At 40.1% G+C, this 20,953-nt stretch overlaps 1 protein-coding gene across 4 annotated transcripts in view; it reads left to right on the top strand.

The window, feature by feature from the left end:
• The window catches only part of LOC122562502 (splicing factor SWAP), a 135,409-nt gene that overhangs the window by 36,726 nt on the left and 77,730 nt on the right, over positions 1-20,953 (top strand). For 3 of the 4 annotated variants that reach the window (XM_043715343.1, XM_043715340.1, XM_043715342.1), the window contains exons 8-10: positions 2,983-3,217; positions 7,980-8,111; positions 13,332-13,425. In XM_043715343.1, coding sequence (XP_043571278.1) covers positions 2,983-3,217; positions 7,980-8,111; positions 13,332-13,425 — 461 coding nt within the window. The remainder of the gene's footprint in view (positions 1-2,982; positions 3,218-7,979; positions 8,112-13,331; positions 13,426-20,953) is intronic. The other variant, XM_043715341.1, reaches the window with a different exon arrangement.

The raw sequence follows: 20,953 nt of genomic DNA on the forward strand, positions 1-20,953 counted from the left end.
TGCTGCCTGACCTGCTACGCTTTTCCAGCAACACATTTTCAGCTCTGATCTCCAGCATCTGCAGACCTCACTTTCTCCTCATTAATTGTATAAGCCCTACCCCAGTTTGTTTTACCAAATGCAATACTCTGCATTTATCCAGATTGAACTCCATCTGCTATTTTTCAGCCCATTGACCTATTTGATCAAGATCCCTTTGTAATCTTAGAAAACCTTCTTCAGTGTCTATTCTGCCACCAATTTTGGTGTTATCCACAAACTTAGTAACCATGCCTTCTATATTCTCATCCAAGTTATTTATATAAATGACAAATAAAAGAGGACCTAGAACTAATTCCTGTGGAACACAGTTAATCACAGGCTTCCTGTCTGAAAAGCAACCCTCCACCATTACTCTCTGTCTCCTGCCGTTAAGCCAGTTGTGTATGAAACTGGCAAGCTCACTCTGAATCCCATGTGACCACAAATTTTACTAATAAGGCTACCGTGCAAAACCTGTCAAAAGTTTTACTAAAATCCAAATAAATAATGTCTACTGCTCTGACATCATTGAATCTTTTTGGTAACTTCCTCAAAACACTCAATCGAGTTCGTGAGACATGATTTTCCTCACACAAAACAATGCTGACAATCCCTATTTGATTTTTTTCCCACGGCAGCACAGTGGCTCAGTGGTTAGCACTGCTGCCTCACAGCATCAGGGTCCCAGGTTCAATTCCAGCCTGAGTGACTGTCTGTGTGGAGTTTGCACATTCTCCCTGTGTCTGCGTGGGTTTCCTTCAGGTGCTCCGGTTTCCTCCCTCAGTCCAAAGATGTGCTGGTTAGGTGAATTGGGGCCATGCTAAATTTCCCATAGTGTTAGGTACATTGGTTAAAGGGAAATGGGTCTGGGTGGGTTGCTCTTTGGAGGGTCGGTGTGGACTTGTTGGGCCGAAGAACCTGTTTCCACGCTGTAGGAATCTAATCTAATCTAATCTAAATGCTCATAAATCCTACCTGTGATGTGTGACACAAAACCAAGCTGACTATCCCTAATTGATTTTTGTCCCTCTAAATGTTCATCGATCCTACCTGTGATGAATGAGCTCTTTGCCTTACTTTACTTAATGTGAAGGAGGACTACCGGCCCTTCTTGTTGGTCCCTCAGAATCTGTGTGAGTGCACTGAGACCTGACGTGGCCAATTTTACTCAGCCCTATCTCTGAAATGCAGCAGGATGCCTGGTTGACATCCACAGACTGCTGGCTTCATAGTTTTGACTCCCAGGTCCAATTTTTGGTGATCCTTGAGTTGACCTCTCTTTCTTCAGCTTTCTTTAGTTGCACAGCCCTTTTGATTCTGGTCAGATGGTAACTCCCTTTAGAAGTTTGTGGCACATAGTGTTCATGTTAGAACTTTACTGAAGTAATGAAAACTAAACTAATGCTTCCCTCTTATCTCTTAGAATTGCATCTACACTACTTGAAATATTTATGGTGAGCACAAAATGTTAGACATAATTTAATGAGCTATGCTGTACTATGAGCTGTGTAGAATAGCTATTTACTAGTGGGAATAGTGAATTGACTCACTGTGTATCCTTTTGAACTCACCAATATTTATTTTTTGAGCATCTCATTTATTGTAATCTTAGGTTCTACAGAAAATGGAATACTGAAAGCTCTATTGTAAATAAGCACAGTAATTCCAGTCACTAGCTGATTCTTTGTGATGTAAAATCAAAGGAAATCATCCAGGGGAAAAGAAAATTAGTTACACCAAACTTAAAATATTGAATCTAGCAAACTTGCCTCAGAAGTTTAAAGTTGAAAGGTGCATTATAAGGAACTCTTTTTGTCAGTGGACCAGTTTTTAAAAGGCTACATCTCTGTGCTTGTTAATATTTGCATGAGAAAGACTTAATTATATGGTCTGTTGCAGCAATTTGCTTATTTGGTGTTTTTGGTATGCACAGTGAAATGGGATCTTTCTCTCTCAGCAGCACAAGTAGGCTTTCCTTCCTCCATCACTGACCAGCTTTTGACCCCTTCCAATCAATGCCTTATATAGAATTATGGATTTTCTACTTAATACTCAGCTTCAATTGTTGGCCCATTATTAATGTTCTGTGTCTCACTTTTAGGTCTCTAAGATTATGGAAACATACAAGTACTATGCACTGTAATACAATGCTCTGTCTAGTTTGTATTTATCCAGAATGTAAAGTATTGATCTTATTGTTTCCATGTTTTTCAGTTCAGGATGGGTGTGTTGCAAGAATTAAGGAAGTATTGGCAGGGGAATAATTCTCTGAGTTGTGTGGGGCATGTTAGCAATTACTTATCTATTTATAGTCTTGTCATGTAAGCTGATTTGGAAACAATGTTCTCGGCAACCCTGCCTAATCAGGTTAACAAATTTATGCTTTCTAGTAGAATTGATTGTTGCTTCAAAATTAAAGTGACAGCAACTTCATGAGCAATTAGATTCTACTACAGGTCTAATGAGTTTTGATTCTTCGTCATTTTTTAGCACTACACTCGGTTCAAACCAGTTAGTAAAGCCAGAAAGACCAGTTGAGTAAATGCAATCCATCTTTCGCATCTTGGAAGGTTAATCAAATTGATTTAATAAGATAATATACATTAAGCAAATAGTTTCAGAATGTTAGTTGAATCCTGACATGCAAAACTAATTTGTTAAGGGTTAACTTCTAAATTAAAATTGAAATAACAAAAAAAAATCTATTTTCAGCTTAAATTTAGTTTGCTAAGTTTTTTAGATGTAACTGGTCTAATAGAATATATTGATTATCAGATATCTAATCTGTTTATTTGATGATCTAATGAATATTTAAAATGATTTAAATAATTACGGTTAAGCATCTGAAGATGTATTGTTCAATAAAAGCATGAGCAATGAAGATGAATGACTGTTCCATTCTAATATTTTTGGAACATTGTGAAATGGGAAGAGAACTGATTGTGGAATTTTGTGTTATAGCAGCAGTAACAACCATGTATTATGGATATTACATGATGCCTGATGGTACATACTGTCTAACACCACCACCACCAGGAATGGAAGTTTCTGGTTATTATAGCACCTTATCTTCAGAAATGGCTGTGCCAACTACAACAGGGGCATCTGTATCAACATCATCCGGAACCGCATCTCCTCCACACTCGGAAGGTGACAGCACTAATACCAAGGCTTCCTCTTCTACAGTTACAGTCAGGTAGGACATTTGAAATTCTAATCATGCATGTACACTTGATCCTAATCTAGTTTTCTTTGTATGTACACGATTGAGCTCTAATTACAGTGGGTCCTGCACTTCGGATCCTGCACAAAAACATTGAAATGCTGTCTTTGTTTTTCACTAAATCTGTCTAATAAGTGGCTAGTTAAAGTTCCTCCATAGAGCTGAGGCAAGCTACGTTATATATCAAGAAAAACTTACTTTAACAATACAATGTGTTAAAAAGCGAGTTTTTATTGGAGAAAAGAATACTAAAGTGGGACTCAGACAGGAGAACATTTTGTCTAGGTCTGCAGCATCATTTTGGAAAATATATTAACTTTCATGAAAATGTGAATTAATTTAAATCATCGGCATGGACGAGTTTGACTGAAGAGTCTGTTTCTGTGCTGTACTTCTCTATGACTTATATGGCCTAACATTATCATTGAAATGGGAGGAGTGCACTGTCTTTCTCTAGTCCCATTACTATGTGGATCACCACGTAAGTGCAAATGTGTTACCTAGTTTCCAATAAGGCCATTTGTATGCTTTCTCTATATTAGACGTAACATAAAAAAATCCATTAAATAGATTTCTTTAATGCAAACTATTGCTTTATTGTAAAACACAAATTCATGATCTTTGACAGAATTCATTTCTCCTCACCTCTTTTAAATCTGCCACCCCTGACATTATAATCTCTCATTCTAGTTTGCCCCAAAAGAAGGTACCTCTGCATTGTATCTACATTACCAATCCCTTTTAACATGTTATATATCTCAGTTAAACCTCCTCTCATCCTTTTAAACTCAATGTGTCCTCATAAAAAAAAGCCTTTCATCTCCTGGAATTAAGCAAGTGAACTTTCTCTGAACTGTCTCCAATGCAATCACGAAAATATAAATGTTCACCCTTTTAAATAAAGCAAAAACACAGAAATAAACACACATGCATGTACGCACACAACCACCATGTAAGGGGATAAAAATGGGTTTCTCGACGCAGAGATTCCTTGTTGGTGGGTTAAAAACACATTCGACCAATAAGTCCGTTCTCAAAGACAAAAGAATGGTTAAGGTATTGAATGTTCAGCTGGCTGTCGTTCTGATGTCCTGGAACACAAAGGCAAGTGTCACCAAACAAGAGCACATGTCTTTGGGAACTTTACCAGTGCAGGTTGCTGACAAAGTTCAGTATCAGGGATTTATCTGGATGCTCTGCAGGAGAGTATAGTTTGGACAGGGCCAGAGCTCCAGGTACCACATTGAACCCACGACAAGATTTTTTTAGAAATAGGAGAGCTGAGCTGAAGACCTATTTTCCTTGCCCAGGCTGACCATCAATTGAAAAATCTACTCTCTGTCTAAATCAGAAGATGCAACCTAACTGCCATAAGCCATAAAGGGGACCTCCCATCCACCGCCTCCAACCTCATAGTCCCACAACCCCGCACTGCCCGTTTCTACCTCCTGCCCAAAATCCACAAACCTGACTGCCCCGGACGACCCATCGTCTCAGCCTGCTCCTGCCCAACCGAACTCATCTCGGCATACCTCGACACGGTCCTGTCCCCATTAGTCCAAGAACTCCCCACCTACGTTCGTGACACCACCCACGCCCTCCACCTCCTCCAGGATTTCCGCTTCCCCGGTCCCCATGCAGATGCTGGAGATCAAAGTTGAAACTTTATTGCTGGAACAGCACAGCAGGTCAGGCAGCATCCAGGGAACAGGAGATTCGACGTTTCGGGCACAGGCCCTTCTTCAGGAATGGATACATTTGACACCCTCCAATCTGTAGAATTTTGGAAGAAACTCAGTGTCCTCACTCACTGTCGTGTTCATACTGAATGTCCCCACACTTGATGGTCACACTTGGTGCCTTCTCTCAGAATCGTAGTCACACTCAGCGTCCCCTCAAGTGTTCTGAACAAGCGAGTTTTGAGATTTGTAGCTCAGGTTGAGGTTTTGGATGTAAGTTTGCTCGCTGAGCTGGAATGTCACCATACTACGTAACATCATCAGTGAGCCTCTGGTGTTATGTCCTGCTTTCTATTTATATGTTTAGGTTTCCTTGGGTTGGTGGTGTCATTTCCTGTTCTTTTTCTCAGAGAGTGGTAAATGGGGTCCAACTCATGCTTCTAGGAATTCTCGTGCATGTCTCTGTTTGGCTTGTCCTAGGATGCTCCTCGGATGCTCCCTGACCTGCTGTGCTTTTCCAGCACCACTCTAACCTAGATGGTCTGAGTGTTGAGGTTGCTTTGTTCATAAGAAAAGAAATTAAATTGATTTCAACAAGTGATATAGAGTCAGAGGCATAGAATCGGTGCAAATAGAGTTGAGGAACTGCAAAGGCAAAACAAAAGGGCCCTTGTGTACATGTGTCCTCGCAGTATGCAGGATGTGGGGCAGAAGATAAATCAGGAGTTGGGAAAGGGTGTGTAAGGAAGGCACTATTACAATATTCACGGTAGACCTCTGTATGCAGGTGGACTGGGAATATCAGTCTGGGCCACCCGGACGAACCAACCCAATCACCCTGTAGCACAGCATTTCAACTCCCCCTCCCACTCCACCGAGGATATGCAGGTCATTGGACTCATCCACCGCCAAACCACAACAACCCGATGGTCGGAGGAGGAGCGTCTTATCTTCCCGCTGGGAACCCTCCAACCGCAGGGGATGAACTTGGACTTCACCAGTTTCTTCATCTCCCCTCCCCCCACCTTGTCTCAGCCGGATCCCTCCCGCCCGGCACCGCCTTCCTGCCCTGCAGTCTTCTTCTTGCCCTCTCCGCCTCCACCCTACTCCGACCTATCACCCTCACCTTGTCCTCTTTCCACCTATCACATTTCCAACTCCCCTCCTCCAAGTCCCTCCTCCCTACCTTTTATCTTCTCCTGCTGAACACTCTCTGCTCATTCCTGAAGAAGGGCATGTGCCCGAAACGTCGAATCTCCTGTTCCCTGGATGCTGCCTGACCTACTGTGCTGTTCCAGCAATAAAGTTTCAACTTTGATCTCCAGCATCTGCAGACCTCACTTTCTCCTGCCATAAGCCCAGACTCTGCAATAAGCCAACAGCTGACATAAACATGGGACTTCCAGCAAATGTCATCTTTAAACAAATGCCTTATTGTTTTTCTTAAAAACATCCAAGTTTTTACAATTCTTCAAACTCAGAAGTTCACAGAAATTCTTAAATCTGAAATTTCCAAACTAATTATGGTAATTTAGCCATCTTTAGTATTGCTCTAGTTTATTTTCTCCTCTCTTGGTTCTCCTGCCACCCCCAAAAGTATTAACAACTTCTGTAGTACAACTTTGCCTGTCCACTTGCCCCAAACTCCTGTCTCTTACCCAGATCTTATTCTCAACAATGTTCCCCCTAGTTATTTTTCTGCTGCACAGTCCTCCAAGGTCTGTGTGTAGCAGCATCTTCTGAAAGTTAGTATCCTGGCAGATGATTAGCGTTCACGGAACCTCTGAGCAATGAAGCTGTGCAGCTTAGAGAGAACATTGTTTGGAATGCATATTCCTAGCTCCTCCTTGCGACCCCATACCCCACCTCTAGTTGCTATCTTCACAATTTTAACACTCCTCTCATTTTTGTATGTTCCACTACATCCTGGACATCTTATCACTGCCTAAACCTGGTTCTTATGGACTGCAGTCTTCATGCAGATTTTGAGCTCTAAAAAAGATTATAGAAAAAAGCAGATTAGGGCAAGACAGAAAGAGAGTAGTGGTCAGAGCAGGAAAGGAAGTGAATGCAAACAGTGATGGAAGAAATTAATTCATTGAAAAGTGCAGTGCAAAGATTTGAGTGAATTTAAGACACCAGAAGCAAATACTCAAATGGGAATTTTAACTGATCAGTGGAAAGTCATTCATAGGAATTTCCATGGGAAGCTCAAGAAATAACTGCTTGCTTGGTCTGCTACATTAGACAATGATCAGTTTCCACCAAGACAAGACTGAAGAGGAACCTGACTGGCTACTGGCATGCAAAATTCATCTGGTCTTGTGGTCACTTGAGTGTCACAGTAAGTTCTCAGGGATGAGAGGAAAGAGCTGAAGGAAGCAGAACTTGCTCTTCATGCCTCCGTAAAGCTGAGGTTGAAAAGTACCTTTTTGATCTCTCCTCAACCTTGATGGAATTTGCTTGGAGTTAACCTCCCAGCTTATTATGTCATTAAATTGTGCTCATAGGTCATATATTAGTGAAGGTACCTGCGTCAAGCAAGCAGCTGCACTGTGATAAAAAAAAAGGCACAGGGCAGGAATGGAGTGCAAGTACTGAACTGCGCCATTTAATAGTCCTTCTGTTAGATGGAAGAATTTAAAATTCTCCCAGTGACACAGAATCAAGAGCAGGAAAGCAATTTGGAAGATGGTGGGAGGAGAGAGACTGTATCACTGACTATTGTCAAGGATGCTGCATCAGACGTTAGCTGTTGCATAATAATGGCCGAGTTATAAAATAATATTCTTTTTGACTTTGTTTGAACAGTATCAAAGGTTATGAATCAGGAATTATAAAAGGCATCTGTAACTAGCATTTATGATATATACCATGGGTTATTGCCTGTAAAAACCATTTGGAGGGAGAGACTTTTTGTTTGGTACTTTGGCAATGGAAGCTGCTATTCATTATAATTTTTGTTGTAGCTCGTGATGAAGATTGCAATGTGCCACCATTCCTGTGCCCTTACATATTGTATTATTTGTCTAACTTGCCTATGTTGTACTTTTCAGTGCCCCGACTGTAGTTCCTGTCATTATTCCTCCTCCACCTGATATTCAACCAGTTATTGACAAGCTGGCTGAATATGTAGCCAGGAATGGAACCAAATTTGAAACCAGTGTAAGAGACAAGAATGATACACGGTGAGAGATCATCTTGAAGTAATTAAAAATTGTTGCATTGCTTATGATTTACACTCCCTTTATCATTCTTTTATAATGCTAATTAAATAAGTAATAGCTCTAGAATTATATACTTTATAAAGACAAATGATTTTCGTTAGGAAAGCAGAACCAATTTGTGTAATGGTTGAAAATTCACTAACCATGCACTGGTACTTAAATCAAATCTTGGGGTGTAGTGCCTGGCATTTGATCACAAATTCGGATCAATTACTTTAGCTCATTTTCTAGAATACATATGGAGTACTGTGACAGCTTTATCGTTTAAAAAGATGTAGATGAAATGGAAAGGATGTAAAGAAACGTAGTTAAGATTATTCTGTGATTTCCATTTTTGCATTATAAGGATAGCCAGAGATGAGAAGTATTTTCTCAGAGGGTCATTAGAATGTAGAATTCTCTTTCCCAGAAGACAATGCAGGCTGGACTTTTAAACTTGTTCAGGGCTGATTTTGATGGCCGAGGGAGTCAAGAGATTATGGAGACAGAGAGAAGAGTCGTTCACTACCAGATCTATCATGTTCATATTGCATGGCATGGCAGGTTTGAAGGCCTTCTGCTCCAAGGTCCTATGGTTGGTCCTTTTGATGAATAAAGAAGATTGAGACAATTGTTTGAATTGTTTAAATGATGAAAGCAATGAGTATTGTCGTGCGGAGAGGTTTCCAGATTTGTTTGTGATTGTGAAATCAGTCATTAAAGTCTCACATAATGGTTAGCCTACAAGACTGCAGATGCACAGAAATATTTTGTCTCAGTGTTTGATGTTGGATTTAGTGCGGTTTGTGCAGTAGGAAATGGAATTTGAAAACAAGGTAGGTAAATGTGGGTATTGATGATTAAACAGTTTATGGACACCATTATAAGTTCAATACAGGGTTAGCTTATGTGGAGGGAGTTTTTAATTTTGGGTGTTTTACCTCATTTAAAGTGATCAGGTGTGCTTGGATTGAGAGGCATGGCTCCATTTGTATATCCCTTATTATAACTTAGGTTATTATTAACCTAATTTGAATTTAGTGAGTCAACCTTATCACTGACAGCAGTTGAAACATTGAGCTTGGGCTCATTGAGGTATGAAAAAAAAATTGGTTTTCCCCGAATTGATTGCTGTCTGGTGACTACTGCTGGATTGAACAAGGCAAACCTGTCAAAATTACACATGAAGAACACTCATTCAGCAGGTTACTGTCAGGACCACAGGTACCAGTGGCCTGCAAGTGTTGACATCCTCAGGAGAAGAACAGTGGGATGGTTGGCAACATGATGGTTGTGGTTGTAGGGTCGAGTAAAATTTATAACATTCAATGGTAGCAACGTGCAGAACCTTGTATCTGTACATTTATAATGTGTTAGACATTTATTCATGTTTTGTAAAATATGTGACTAAAACAGATTTCTGAATTTGCTTCAAGTATTTATATTCTAAAATGAAGTGACCTGAAATGTGTCAAATTGAAGGTTTTTTGAAATAGATTCACTGTGCATATAAAAGGCAGCCTCCATACAAGTCAGCTGCGTGAGATTACAATAATGTACCATAGGTAGATAAACAGTACAATTCTACTCCTAATCATTGTTGAATTTAGCAGAATATGCCTCCTGTCACGTTCCTTCAGCTGATACTATGGAAGTAGATGTTAATGAAGTAAGAAACGTATCGTAAGAAAGGACAACACACCTTGTTGACTCTTGAATTGAATTTTCCTCACTTGGTGAATTATGTACAGAGTTTCTCTGACACCCATAAATAATTGTACAAAACTAGTATATTAAGCAATCGTCACATCTTCCACGCTCAATACTGTTACACCACAATTTGCAGCACCACCACAGCTGCACACTCACAAACACACACACTCTCACGCACATTTTAGGAGCAGACTGGCCCACTCAGGTATTTGAGTTTGCTTCGATATCTACTAAGACTAGAGCTGATCTGATTGCGGCCTCAACTCCACTTAGGACCTACTACTGATAACCATTTGACTCCATTCAGTCAAGAATCTAGTTACCTCTTTCTTCAAATGCAAGTATTTAATGACCCTGCCATGAGCGCTTTCTGGAGAAGACATCCAAAGATTCATGAGTCTTGAAGAAAAGATTTCTGCACACCTCGTGCATGTCTCTGTTTGGCATGTCCTAGGATGGGTGTGTTGTCCCAGTCGAAGTGGTGTCCTTCCTCATTAATGAACATCCACTAGTCACAAAACGACATGACTCGCTTTCACTAATATCCTTACATACAGATGAGGAAGGACACCACTTCGACTGGGACAACATATTCATCCTGGGGGCAAGCCAAACTGAGACCGCACGAGAATTCCTAGAAACATGGCATTCCAACCGGAACTCTATCAACAAACGCATTGACTTGGATCCCATTTACCACTCCCTGAGAAAGAGAACAGGAAATGATATCACCACAGGAAATGGCATCACCAACCCAAGGAAACCTAAACACACAAATAGAAAGCGGGCCAAGCCACCAGTGCTTCATCCAGAGGTTCACTGATGTTACCTAGTATGGTGACAAAACGTCTGAAAATGAACCTTCCAGCTCAACGAGCAAACCTACATCCAGAACGTTAATAGCATTCCAAAATTACTCAGTATTCAAGGGGCAAAAGGGTGGAGGGTAAATGAATACTATAACTGTCATTGGAGAAAAGATGCTAAGGAAACGAGTGGACGAAGGACTATAGGTCCCCCGCACCTGATGGGATGCAGTCTACGACATTAAAGGAAGTAACTGCACAGAAAGTGGATGCACCACAGAATATTGAAGGAAGTAATCTTCCAGCAGTCCTTTAAATTCTGGAAAAGTCCCAGAGGTTTGAAAATCTGCCAATGTAGCACTTTTTTTTTAGAAAGGAAAAGAGATAAAAAAAACATAACTATAGAACCGTTAGTTTAATCTGTTATTGGGAAAATGTTAGTCTATTACAAAAGATGATGTGGAAATGCTGGAGTTGGACTGGGGTGGTCAAGGTCAAAAATCAAACAACACCAGGTTATAGTCCCAACAGGTTGTAGTGACGACTGATGAAAGAGCAGCACTCCAAACACCTGCAATTTTAGATCAACTTATTGGAATATAACCTGGTGTTATTTTATTTTTGACCTTATTACAAAGAATGTATTAGAGCCTTTAGAAATGCACAATATAACCAATAGAATGAGCATGACTTCATAAAGGAAAAATCGTGCTTGATAAGTTTACTAGAATTCTTTGAGGAGGTAGCAAGCAGGATAGCTAAAGGGTATGTATAATATTTGGATCTTTAAAAGTTGTTTGATAAGGTACTATACATTAGGCTACTTAATAAGATAAGAGCCCATAATGTTGAAAGTAGAATATTTAACACAGAGGATTTTCTAAATGATAGACAGAGGGGCCATTTTAGGATAGCAACCTGTAATTGGTGGTATGCCACAGGGATCAGTGCTGGGACCACAAATATATATAGATGACTTGGATGAGGAAAGTGAATGAACAACAGCCAAGTTTGCAGATGACACAAAAGTGGGTGGGAAGGCAAATGGTGAGGATGATACAAAGAGTTCGTTGAGGGATATAGACCGATTAAGTGAGTGGACAAAAACTTGTCAGGTGGAATATACTGTAGGGAAACGTGTGATTATGCACTTCAGGAAGCATAGAGGAGCTGAATATTATTTAAATGGAGAGAAACATAAGAACACTAGGAAAAGAGGGATTTGGGAGTCCTCACCCATGAATTACAAAAAGCTAACATTCAAGCTCATCAGGTAATAGGGAAGACAAATGGAGTGTTGGCCTTTATTTCAAAGGAAATGGAGTTTAAAAGCTGGGAGGTCTTGCTAAAACTGTACAAGACACTAGTCATACCACAGCTGGAATCCTGTGAAGAGTCCTTTGTCTAAGAAATGGTATACTGGCACCAGTAGCATTCCAAAATGGGTTCACTAGCTGATACCAAATTTGGAGTCTGTTTATGAGAGATTGTGTAGAATGGGTCGTTGAAGTAAAGAGCTTATTGAAAGATACAAGATTTGTATGGACTTGATGGTGTAGCCATTTCCCTTTGTGCGAGCATTTCGGGGAAGAAGGTATAATCTCAGAATAAGGCAGAGATGAAGCAGAATTCCTTTTGACAGAGGGTAGTGAATCTGTGAAATTCTTTACCACCAAGGAGTGTTGAGGCTGAGTCATCAAATGTCCTAAATTAATAAGGGAATCAAAGATTATGGGGTAAAGATAGAAAAGTGGAGTTGAGGTTGATCTCGTTGAGTGGCGGAGCTGATTTGATGGACTGAATGGCCTACTTTTGCTCTCAGTCTTATGGTCTTATTGTATTACTATAATATATAGTATTTATAATATAGTGAACTTATAATCTTATTGGATTAATGACCCAGAGAACAAATGTCAAAATTCCAGAATGAATCTGAACATTTGATATTTCTTTCGAACCATTTAATAACAAGCTTGTATACTACAGGTGACAACTGATTTCCTTGAAAATGTAAAATCTTGAGATGGTCTGATAGGCTGGATGTTGATCGGTAAATTCCATTGTGGGTCAAGTTAGAACCAGGGGACAGAATTTAAAATTATGAAGTCTCTTTAATTTGAGTAGAAATGTAGAGGGTTCTGTTTCTGAGGGCCGTGATTTTATGACATTCTCTTCCCCAGGGGTGGTGAAAGTAGAGTCATTGGTTTTTAAGGCAGAGGTAAATGAATTCTTGATTAACAAAGAGATAGATAGGAAAGTGGATTGAAGCAACATCAGATTAACTATGATATTATCAGATTTGGTGGAGCAGGTATATGGGGCAATGGCTGCCTTCTGCCAATAGTTTGTATGTATTCAAAAAGTATCAATATTCATCAACTTTAGAAGTGCATCATATCTTGCAAACTCTTTTGATAAAGTTTTAATCCAATCATATGTGATCACTTATCGCAAAATGTTTTAAGACTGTGCAGTGAGATTTGAACCTTGGCCTCTCACGATCGAATAGTAGTCAGCAATGTTGTTGAGTTAAAACAGGCAGTACAGATACTGTTTTTATATGTCTGCAAAGAACAAGGCTCTGTGCATTAATCCAGCAATATATAACAGAGTTTCGTATGGTTTTTTTCCAGTGGTACTCAAGTACTGTGCGACAAACAACTAATTGTGACTTAATTTTCAGGTTTGAATTCCTCCAGCCCTGGCACCAGTACAATGCGTATTATGAGTTCAAGAAGCAGTACTTCTCTCAAAAAGAAGGTTGCAGTATTCCACAGGTAAGGGGGTCGTGAGGGGAAAGGAATACACATTTATGTGATTGTTGTCTTTCAAAAACAAGCTTGTGCTGGGATTCAAATGGCGTTTAACTGAATAGAAGCCAGGCATACAGCCAGTGATCTGTTTCTATTTTGGTTTTTCACTGCCTTTTGAAAGTTTGGCAAATACATTGTAGAATCATACAATAGGTGCAACACAGAAGTGGTTTTGCGCTGGCTTTTTGCAAGAGCGGTTTGTCTGTCTGGTACCAATCTCCAGCCTTAACTTAGTAGTCCTGCAAATGTTTCCTTTTCAGGTAATAGAACAGTACAGGCCCTTTGGCCCTCGATATTACAGACCTTTTAGCCAACTCTAAGATCACACTAACCTACATATCCTACATTTTACTATCATCCGTGTACCTGTCCAAGATAATGTGTCCCTAATGTATCTGATTCTGCTACAAAGGCTGGCAGTACTTTCCACACATCCACCCACTCTCTGTGTAAAGAACTTACCACTGACATCTCCCTTAAACTTTCCTCCAATCACCTTAAAATTATGACCCTTCTTGATAGCCATTTCTGCCCTGGGAAAAGTCTCTAACTATTCACTCTATCAGTTAATTTTGAAAATCTCAACTGAATCTGTCGTATCACGTTTTTGAGCAGTGTATTCTAGATTCTAACCACTTTAATATCTACACTTGGCTTTCCCTTCTCCAAGGTGAACAGCCTCTGCTTCTCCAGTCTCTCTGCATAACTCATCTGTGAAGCCATTTTCATGATTTTTTTTCTTCACACTCGCTAATACCTTCTCATCCTTCTTGATGATGCCCAGGACTGGGTACAGTTGTCCACCTGCAGCAGAATCCATGTTTTATGCAGATGTATCACATAACATGTTGCTTTTGTATTCTTATGTATGCATTTTTAAAGATCACGGTGTCATTTGCCTTATTAACCATGCTGTCAACCTGCACTGCCACCACTTATGTGTCTACATATATCTGCAGGACCATCTGTTTTCCTACCTTTCTTTTTTGCCTGTTCCTAATTATTGAACCAAAATGATTCATTTCACAATTTTATGCATGAAATATCATCTGCCACTTACCTGCCCATTCATCAAGCTGTTTATGTCCTTATGAAGTTTAACCCACTTCCCATGCAGTTCATATTTGCAAGAATTGACTTGATTCAGGCAACATCAATTCACATCATATTCTAGGTTAAGCAAAGTTGGCATTGGCAAATTATATCAGCATTTCTTATTGGCATGGTGGCACATGAGTAATATAAATCCATCTTTAAGGAAGCAATGACATTGTTACTTTAACCAAAGAACACAAATCAGCTGCTACTCAGAAATAACTAAAAGTATGTAAGATGCAGACAATTTTTTAATTTGCTTCTAGCAATAAACTGTAGATTGACCACTTGTAGAAAATGCATGAATTTTATTTCTTAATTGTATGAACTGAATAGAAATAGTGTGTGTCTCCTGGATTTTTTTGAGGGCAGCAGCAGTCTTGAATAAAAGGTCTTTTCGATCTTTGCTCAGTGTGGGTAGTAAAAAAAAAGATTAATTGAAGTTTATATCATTAGTGAGAGTCAGGTGAATTGCAGGAAGTGTATATTCATCCATGTTTAATATGAATAAGAGCCAGAATATTTCTGAAGATAGAAGTCATTTTGTGTTGTAATGCTAATTCAGTTTAGCAGGGTGGATGATTAAGTGTTCTGCCGGTAATTTGTTTTCATTTTCATACAAGTTTCTCATTTCTGTAATAAATAGCTTCTAAATCATCTGAGGCATAAAGAATGTAAATAATCATATGGAAGAATAATTTCATTCAAAGGTCTGTGACTAGGTTCTTTGTAAAATGATATGGGTTCATGCAAAAGTATAGAATCAAGAATTGTCATTGCAAATGGATCGTTTAACAGGATATACAAACAGTAAAAAGCTAATTACTTTTAAGACTGTGCCCCTATTTTCAGGTTCATGGCTACAAACCTAATTGGCAGAATAGGAGGATACATCATGTTCGCCATAAGTGGTTTTTGTGCCTCATGGATCAGTGTATTTTCTTAGATTATATATTATACTGATTTTGGGTATTTGCAACCATGGAATGATTCTATATTTCTGACAACTGTAATTATTTATGGACTCATTTTTGGATAAATATAAAATCTTCTGGATTAAAAGTTTTAAATTCTGTGATAAGTTTAAGCTTTTAAAATGTTGTATATTTGAGCAGATTGATAAAATTTCAGATCCAAGGTTATGAGAAATAAGAGTAGGCCATTCAACTGATTGAGCCTAGCATGCAATTCATTAAGAGCATGACTGATCCGATTGTGGCCTCAACTCTTCTGTCCTGCCTGCCTCAATAACTTGACTCCTTTTTAGACCAAAAAGGTGTCTAACTCAGCTTTGGGTACTTTAAATTAGATCTCAATATATTAAGTGTATCTCTGGATGGTGACAAAAATTTGAGATGTTTTGTGTAAATAATTATATACCTGGAATATATAACATAAGAAATTGATTGCTGTAAGTAGACTCCTTGAATGTAAGTGACCACGTGCACTCCTTAGCAAGAATTATGGATGGTAGTGTAAATCCGCTTCGTAGACCTTACATTTTCTTTGCAAGGCTTTGATCCACCTTGCCTGCAAAATGTGGTAAATAATCCGTACATTAAACTAAATGATAAATCTGGTAATGTTAGGTAAAGGTGTCTGTAGCATGAAGTTTTGTTGGGAAGTGTATCAGTTATATCTTTGACATTTCTATTAAAAAGGTTAGAGTTAGGAAGGGGGCAAGGTCAAGGAGAAATTCGACTGCATGGCTGGACACTTTAAAATCAACGTATTCATTAGGAACACCAATGGTGTGGCACAGGAAGAGAGAGATTTACTAAGTCCCATGTCAGAGAATCCTTCGGGGAGGGTTGGAGGAGCTTACTAAGGTGGAATGGAGAATAACCTTGAAAGGATTCGACACAGACCAGAATTCAAAATTTGAGACATTGTAAATCCAGAAGCCAATATTGGCCATGAAGCAGGGTTTACAGTGGAATAACATAAGCTACAGAGCTAGGATGAGCTTGAAATTTACAAAAGATGAAGAATGAGATTTTAGCCAGGAGAAAGTTGAAATAATTGAATGGGAAGGTGGTACGGTTGTAGCAAAAGCAGGGATAGAGAGGCTGAGCTAGGATTATCACAGACATAGAAGAAAACAAGTTCTCAGACTTTCATGTTAATATATTTGGTAGTGTAGAGTTCTAATGTGGCTGACTTGATCTAGGATATTATAACAAAATAAAGATCTGAACTTTTCTGTTTTTGTTTCTGATTTCTGGCATCCACAGTTCTTCCACTATTGGAGTGAGTATGGTGGTAGAAGGTTACTTCTTTGGACTGGATGTCTGTCACCAGCGGTGTTCCAAAGGGATCAGTTCTAGATCCTCTATATAAATGAGTTAGATGAGAATATAGATGACATGGTTGGTAAATTTGTGGAAAACACTAAAATTGGTACATAGTAGACAGTGAAGAAGGTTTCCAAAAGTTACAAATGCATTGGTGGGCTGGAATATAGCAGACGTTTAAATGTGGATTACTTAGATTATTTGGAAAATTTGGATAAAGTGAGGTTCTGCATTTTAGTACAATGACAATGGAAGGACTTATGCAATTAATAGTAGAGCTTTGGATAGTGTTCTAGAACAGAAGGATCAAGGAGTTCAGGCACATATAGAACGAAGAACAAACAGGCTGTTTGGCCCTCAAAGCCTAAGCTGATCCAGATCCTCTATCTAAACCTGTCGCCTATTTTCTAAGGATCTGTATCCTTCTGCTCCCTACGCATTCATGTATCTGTCTAGATACATCTTAAATGACGCTATCGTGCCTGCCTCTACCACCTCCACTGACAATGCAGTCCAGACACCCACCACCCTCTGCGTAAAGAACTTTCCACGCATAAACTTTAAGCATCTCGCCTTGAACTCGTAGCCCCTAGTAATTGAGTACCCCACTCTTGGGAAGAAGCTTCTTGCTATCCACCATGTCTATACCTCTCATGATTTTGTAGACCTCAATCAGGTCCCCCCTCAACCTTGTCTTTCTGATGAAAATAATCCTAATATACTCAACCTCTCTTCATAGCTAGTGCCCTCCATACCGAGCAGCATCCTGGTGAACCTCCTCTGCATACTCTCCAAAGCATCCATATCCTTTTGGTAATGTGGTGACCAGAACTGTACACAGTATTCCAGGTGTGACTAAACCAAAGTCCTGGACAACTGTAACATGATCTGCCAAATCTTGTACTCGGAACCATGTCTGATGAAGGAAAGTATGCCATGTGCTGCCTTGACCACTCTATTGACCTGTATTGCTGCCTTCAGGGTACAATGGACCTGAACACACACATCTCTCTGTACATCAATTTTCCCCAGGGAATTTCCATTTAGTGTATAGTTCGCTCTTGAATTGGATCTTCCAAAATGCATCGCCTCACATTTGTCCGGATTGAACTCCATCTGCCATTTCTCTGTCCAACTCTCCAATCTATCTATATTCTGCTGTATTTTCTGACAGTCCCCTTCATTATCTGCTACTCCAACAATCTTAATGTCATCTGCAAACTTAGTACTCAGACCACCTATACCTTCCTCCAGATCATTTATGTATATCACAAACAGCAGTGGTCCCGACACTGATCCCTGTGGAACACCACTGGTCACAGTTCTCCATTTTGAAAAAACTCCTTTGCCCAGCCAGTTCTTTATCCATCTAGCTAGTACACCATGGATCCCATGCGACTTCACTTTCTCCATCAGCCTACCATGAGGAAACTTATCAAACGCCTTACTGAAGTCTGTGTACATGACATCTACAGCTCTTCCTTCATCAATCAACTTTGTCACTTCCTCAAAGAATTCTATTAAGTTGGTAAGACATGACCTTCCCTGCACAGAACCATATTGCCTATCACTCTTAAGCCCATTTTTCTTTCAAATATAAATAGATCCTATCTCTCAGTATCTTCTCCAGCAGCTTTCCTATCACTGATGTCAGGCTCACAGGTCTATAATTACCTGGATTATCCCTGCTAACCTTCTTTAAACAAGGGACAGCATTTAGCAATTCTCCAGTCCTCCAGGACCTCACCCTTGTTCAAAGATGATGCAACGATATCTGTTAAGGCCTCAACTATTTCTTCTCTCACTTCCCTCAGTAATGTGGGATTGATCCCATCCAGACCTGGGGACTTGTCCACATTAATGCCTTTTAGAATACCCAACACTTCCTCCTTCCTTATGCTGACTTGACCTAGAATGATCAAACATCTATCCCTAACCTCAACATCCGCCATGCCCCTCTCCTCGGTGAATACTGATGCAAAGTACTCATTAAGAATCTCACCCATTTTCTCTGACTCCACACATAACTTTCCTCCTTTGTCCTTGAGTGGGCCAACCCTTTCTCTAGCTATCCTCTTGCACCTTATATATGAATAAAAGACTTTGGGATTTTCTTTTACCCTGTTTGCTAAAGATATTTCATGACCCCTTTTAAGCCCCCTTATTCCTCGTTTCAGATTGGTCCTACTTTCCCAATATTCTTCCAAAGCTACGTCTGTTTTCAGTCGCCTAGACCTTATATATATTTCCTTTTTCCTCTTAGCTAGTCTCAATTTCACCTGTCATCCATGATTCCCTAATCTTGCCATTTCTATCCCTCATTTTCACAGGCACATGTCTGTCCTGCACTCCAATCAACCCCTTATTGCCTCATTGCTCAAGTCCTCCATAGTGGCCTCCTTCAGCACAGCTGTGATATCCTCTCTGACCAGTAATGCAACTTCTGAAACCCATTTACCTCCCTTTCTATCCTGCCTGAAGTATCTATATTCTGGGATATTTAATTGCCAATCATGTCTTTCCCTCAACCAAGTGTCAGTAATAGCAGTGACATCATACTCCCAGTCCAAGCCCTAAATTCATCTGCCTTATCTACTGCACTTCTCGCATTAAACAGATGCACCTCAGACCACCTGTCCCTTTGCGTTCATCATCTGCTCCCTGCCCACTCCTTCCCTTAGTCATGCTGACTTAATTATCTAGTTCCTTTGAGGTTTTAGATATTACCTCCCTACTGACCACTGTAATTTGGTTCCCATCCCCCTGCCATATTAGTTTAAAACCTCCCCAAAAGCGTGAGCAAAAGCACCCCAAGGACATTGGTTCCATTCCAGCCCAGGTTTAAATCGTCCAATTCGTGATAGCCCCACCTCCCCCAGAACCAGTCCCAATGTCCGTAAAATCTGAACCTCTCCCTCCTGCATCATCTCTCAAGCCACGCATTCATCCTGCCTATTCTTTCATTTCTACTGGCTAGCACATGGCACTGGTAGCAATCCTGAGATTCCTACCACTGAAGTCTTACTTTTTAACTTTGCTCCTAACTCCCTAAATTCTGCTTGTAGGACCTCATCCCGTTTATCACCTATATCATTGATGCCTATATTCACCACAACAGCTGGCTGTTCACCCTCCCCTTCAGAATGTCCTGCAGCCGACCTGAGACATCCCTGACCCATGCACCTGGGAGGCAAATTACCATCGGGAGTCTTGTTTGTGAGCACAGAATTGCCTAACTACTCCCCTTACAGTTGAATCCCCTATGACTATAGCCGCTGCCCAAATATATCAGTTCACTCACCTTCCCAGAGCGCAATTTGACCGCTCCTATTCAGCTATGTTGCCGAAATGAAAGGGAAATTTACCTTTCTGGCAGCCCCCTAGTGCTCGCTCTCACCGCTCCTGCTGCTGTTGAAAATGGGGGCCGTTGACTCTTGAGGTAAGTCATTTTAGAGGGAAATTTACCTTCCTGGCAGTCCCCTGGTCCTCCCTCTCACCGCTGCCGTTGCTGCTGAACATAGACAGCATGGTTACAAAGGCATTTAGCATGCTTGCCTTAATTGCTCAGTCCTTTTAGTAGAGGAGTTGGCAAGTCATGTTGAGGTTGTACAGGACATTGGTGAGACCTCTTCTGGAGTGGTATGCCCAGTTTTGGTCCCTCTGTTACAGGAAGGATGTCAGGTTTCAGGTGAGTTTTACCAGGATATTGCCTGGTAAGGAAATTTTCAGTTATAGGGAAAGGCCGGATAAGCTGGGACTCATTTCACTGCAGCTTGGAGAATTGAGGGGTGACCTCATAGAGGTTTATAAAATCATAAGGGATGTAGATAGGTACATGTTCTTTCCCCAGCACGGGGGACTTCAAGACTGGGGGAGTTTTTTATATGTGAGAGGAGAACAATTTTAAAAAAGACATGCATTTTTCTTGCACAGAGGGTGTTTCTTGAATGGAAAGAACTTTGTGCGGTAGTAGTGGATGTAGGCGCATTTACAACATTTAAAAAGACACTTAGATAAATGCAGAAGTAGGAAAGATTTGGAGAGATATGGGCCAGGAGCAGGCAGGTAGGACTAATTTCGTTTGGAATAATGGTTGACATGGA

This window comes from Chiloscyllium plagiosum, chromosome 25 (assembly GCF_004010195.1).
Source record: "Chiloscyllium plagiosum isolate BGI_BamShark_2017 chromosome 25, ASM401019v2, whole genome shotgun sequence".
Lineage (NCBI taxonomy): Eukaryota > Metazoa > Chordata > Chondrichthyes > Orectolobiformes > Hemiscylliidae > Chiloscyllium > Chiloscyllium plagiosum.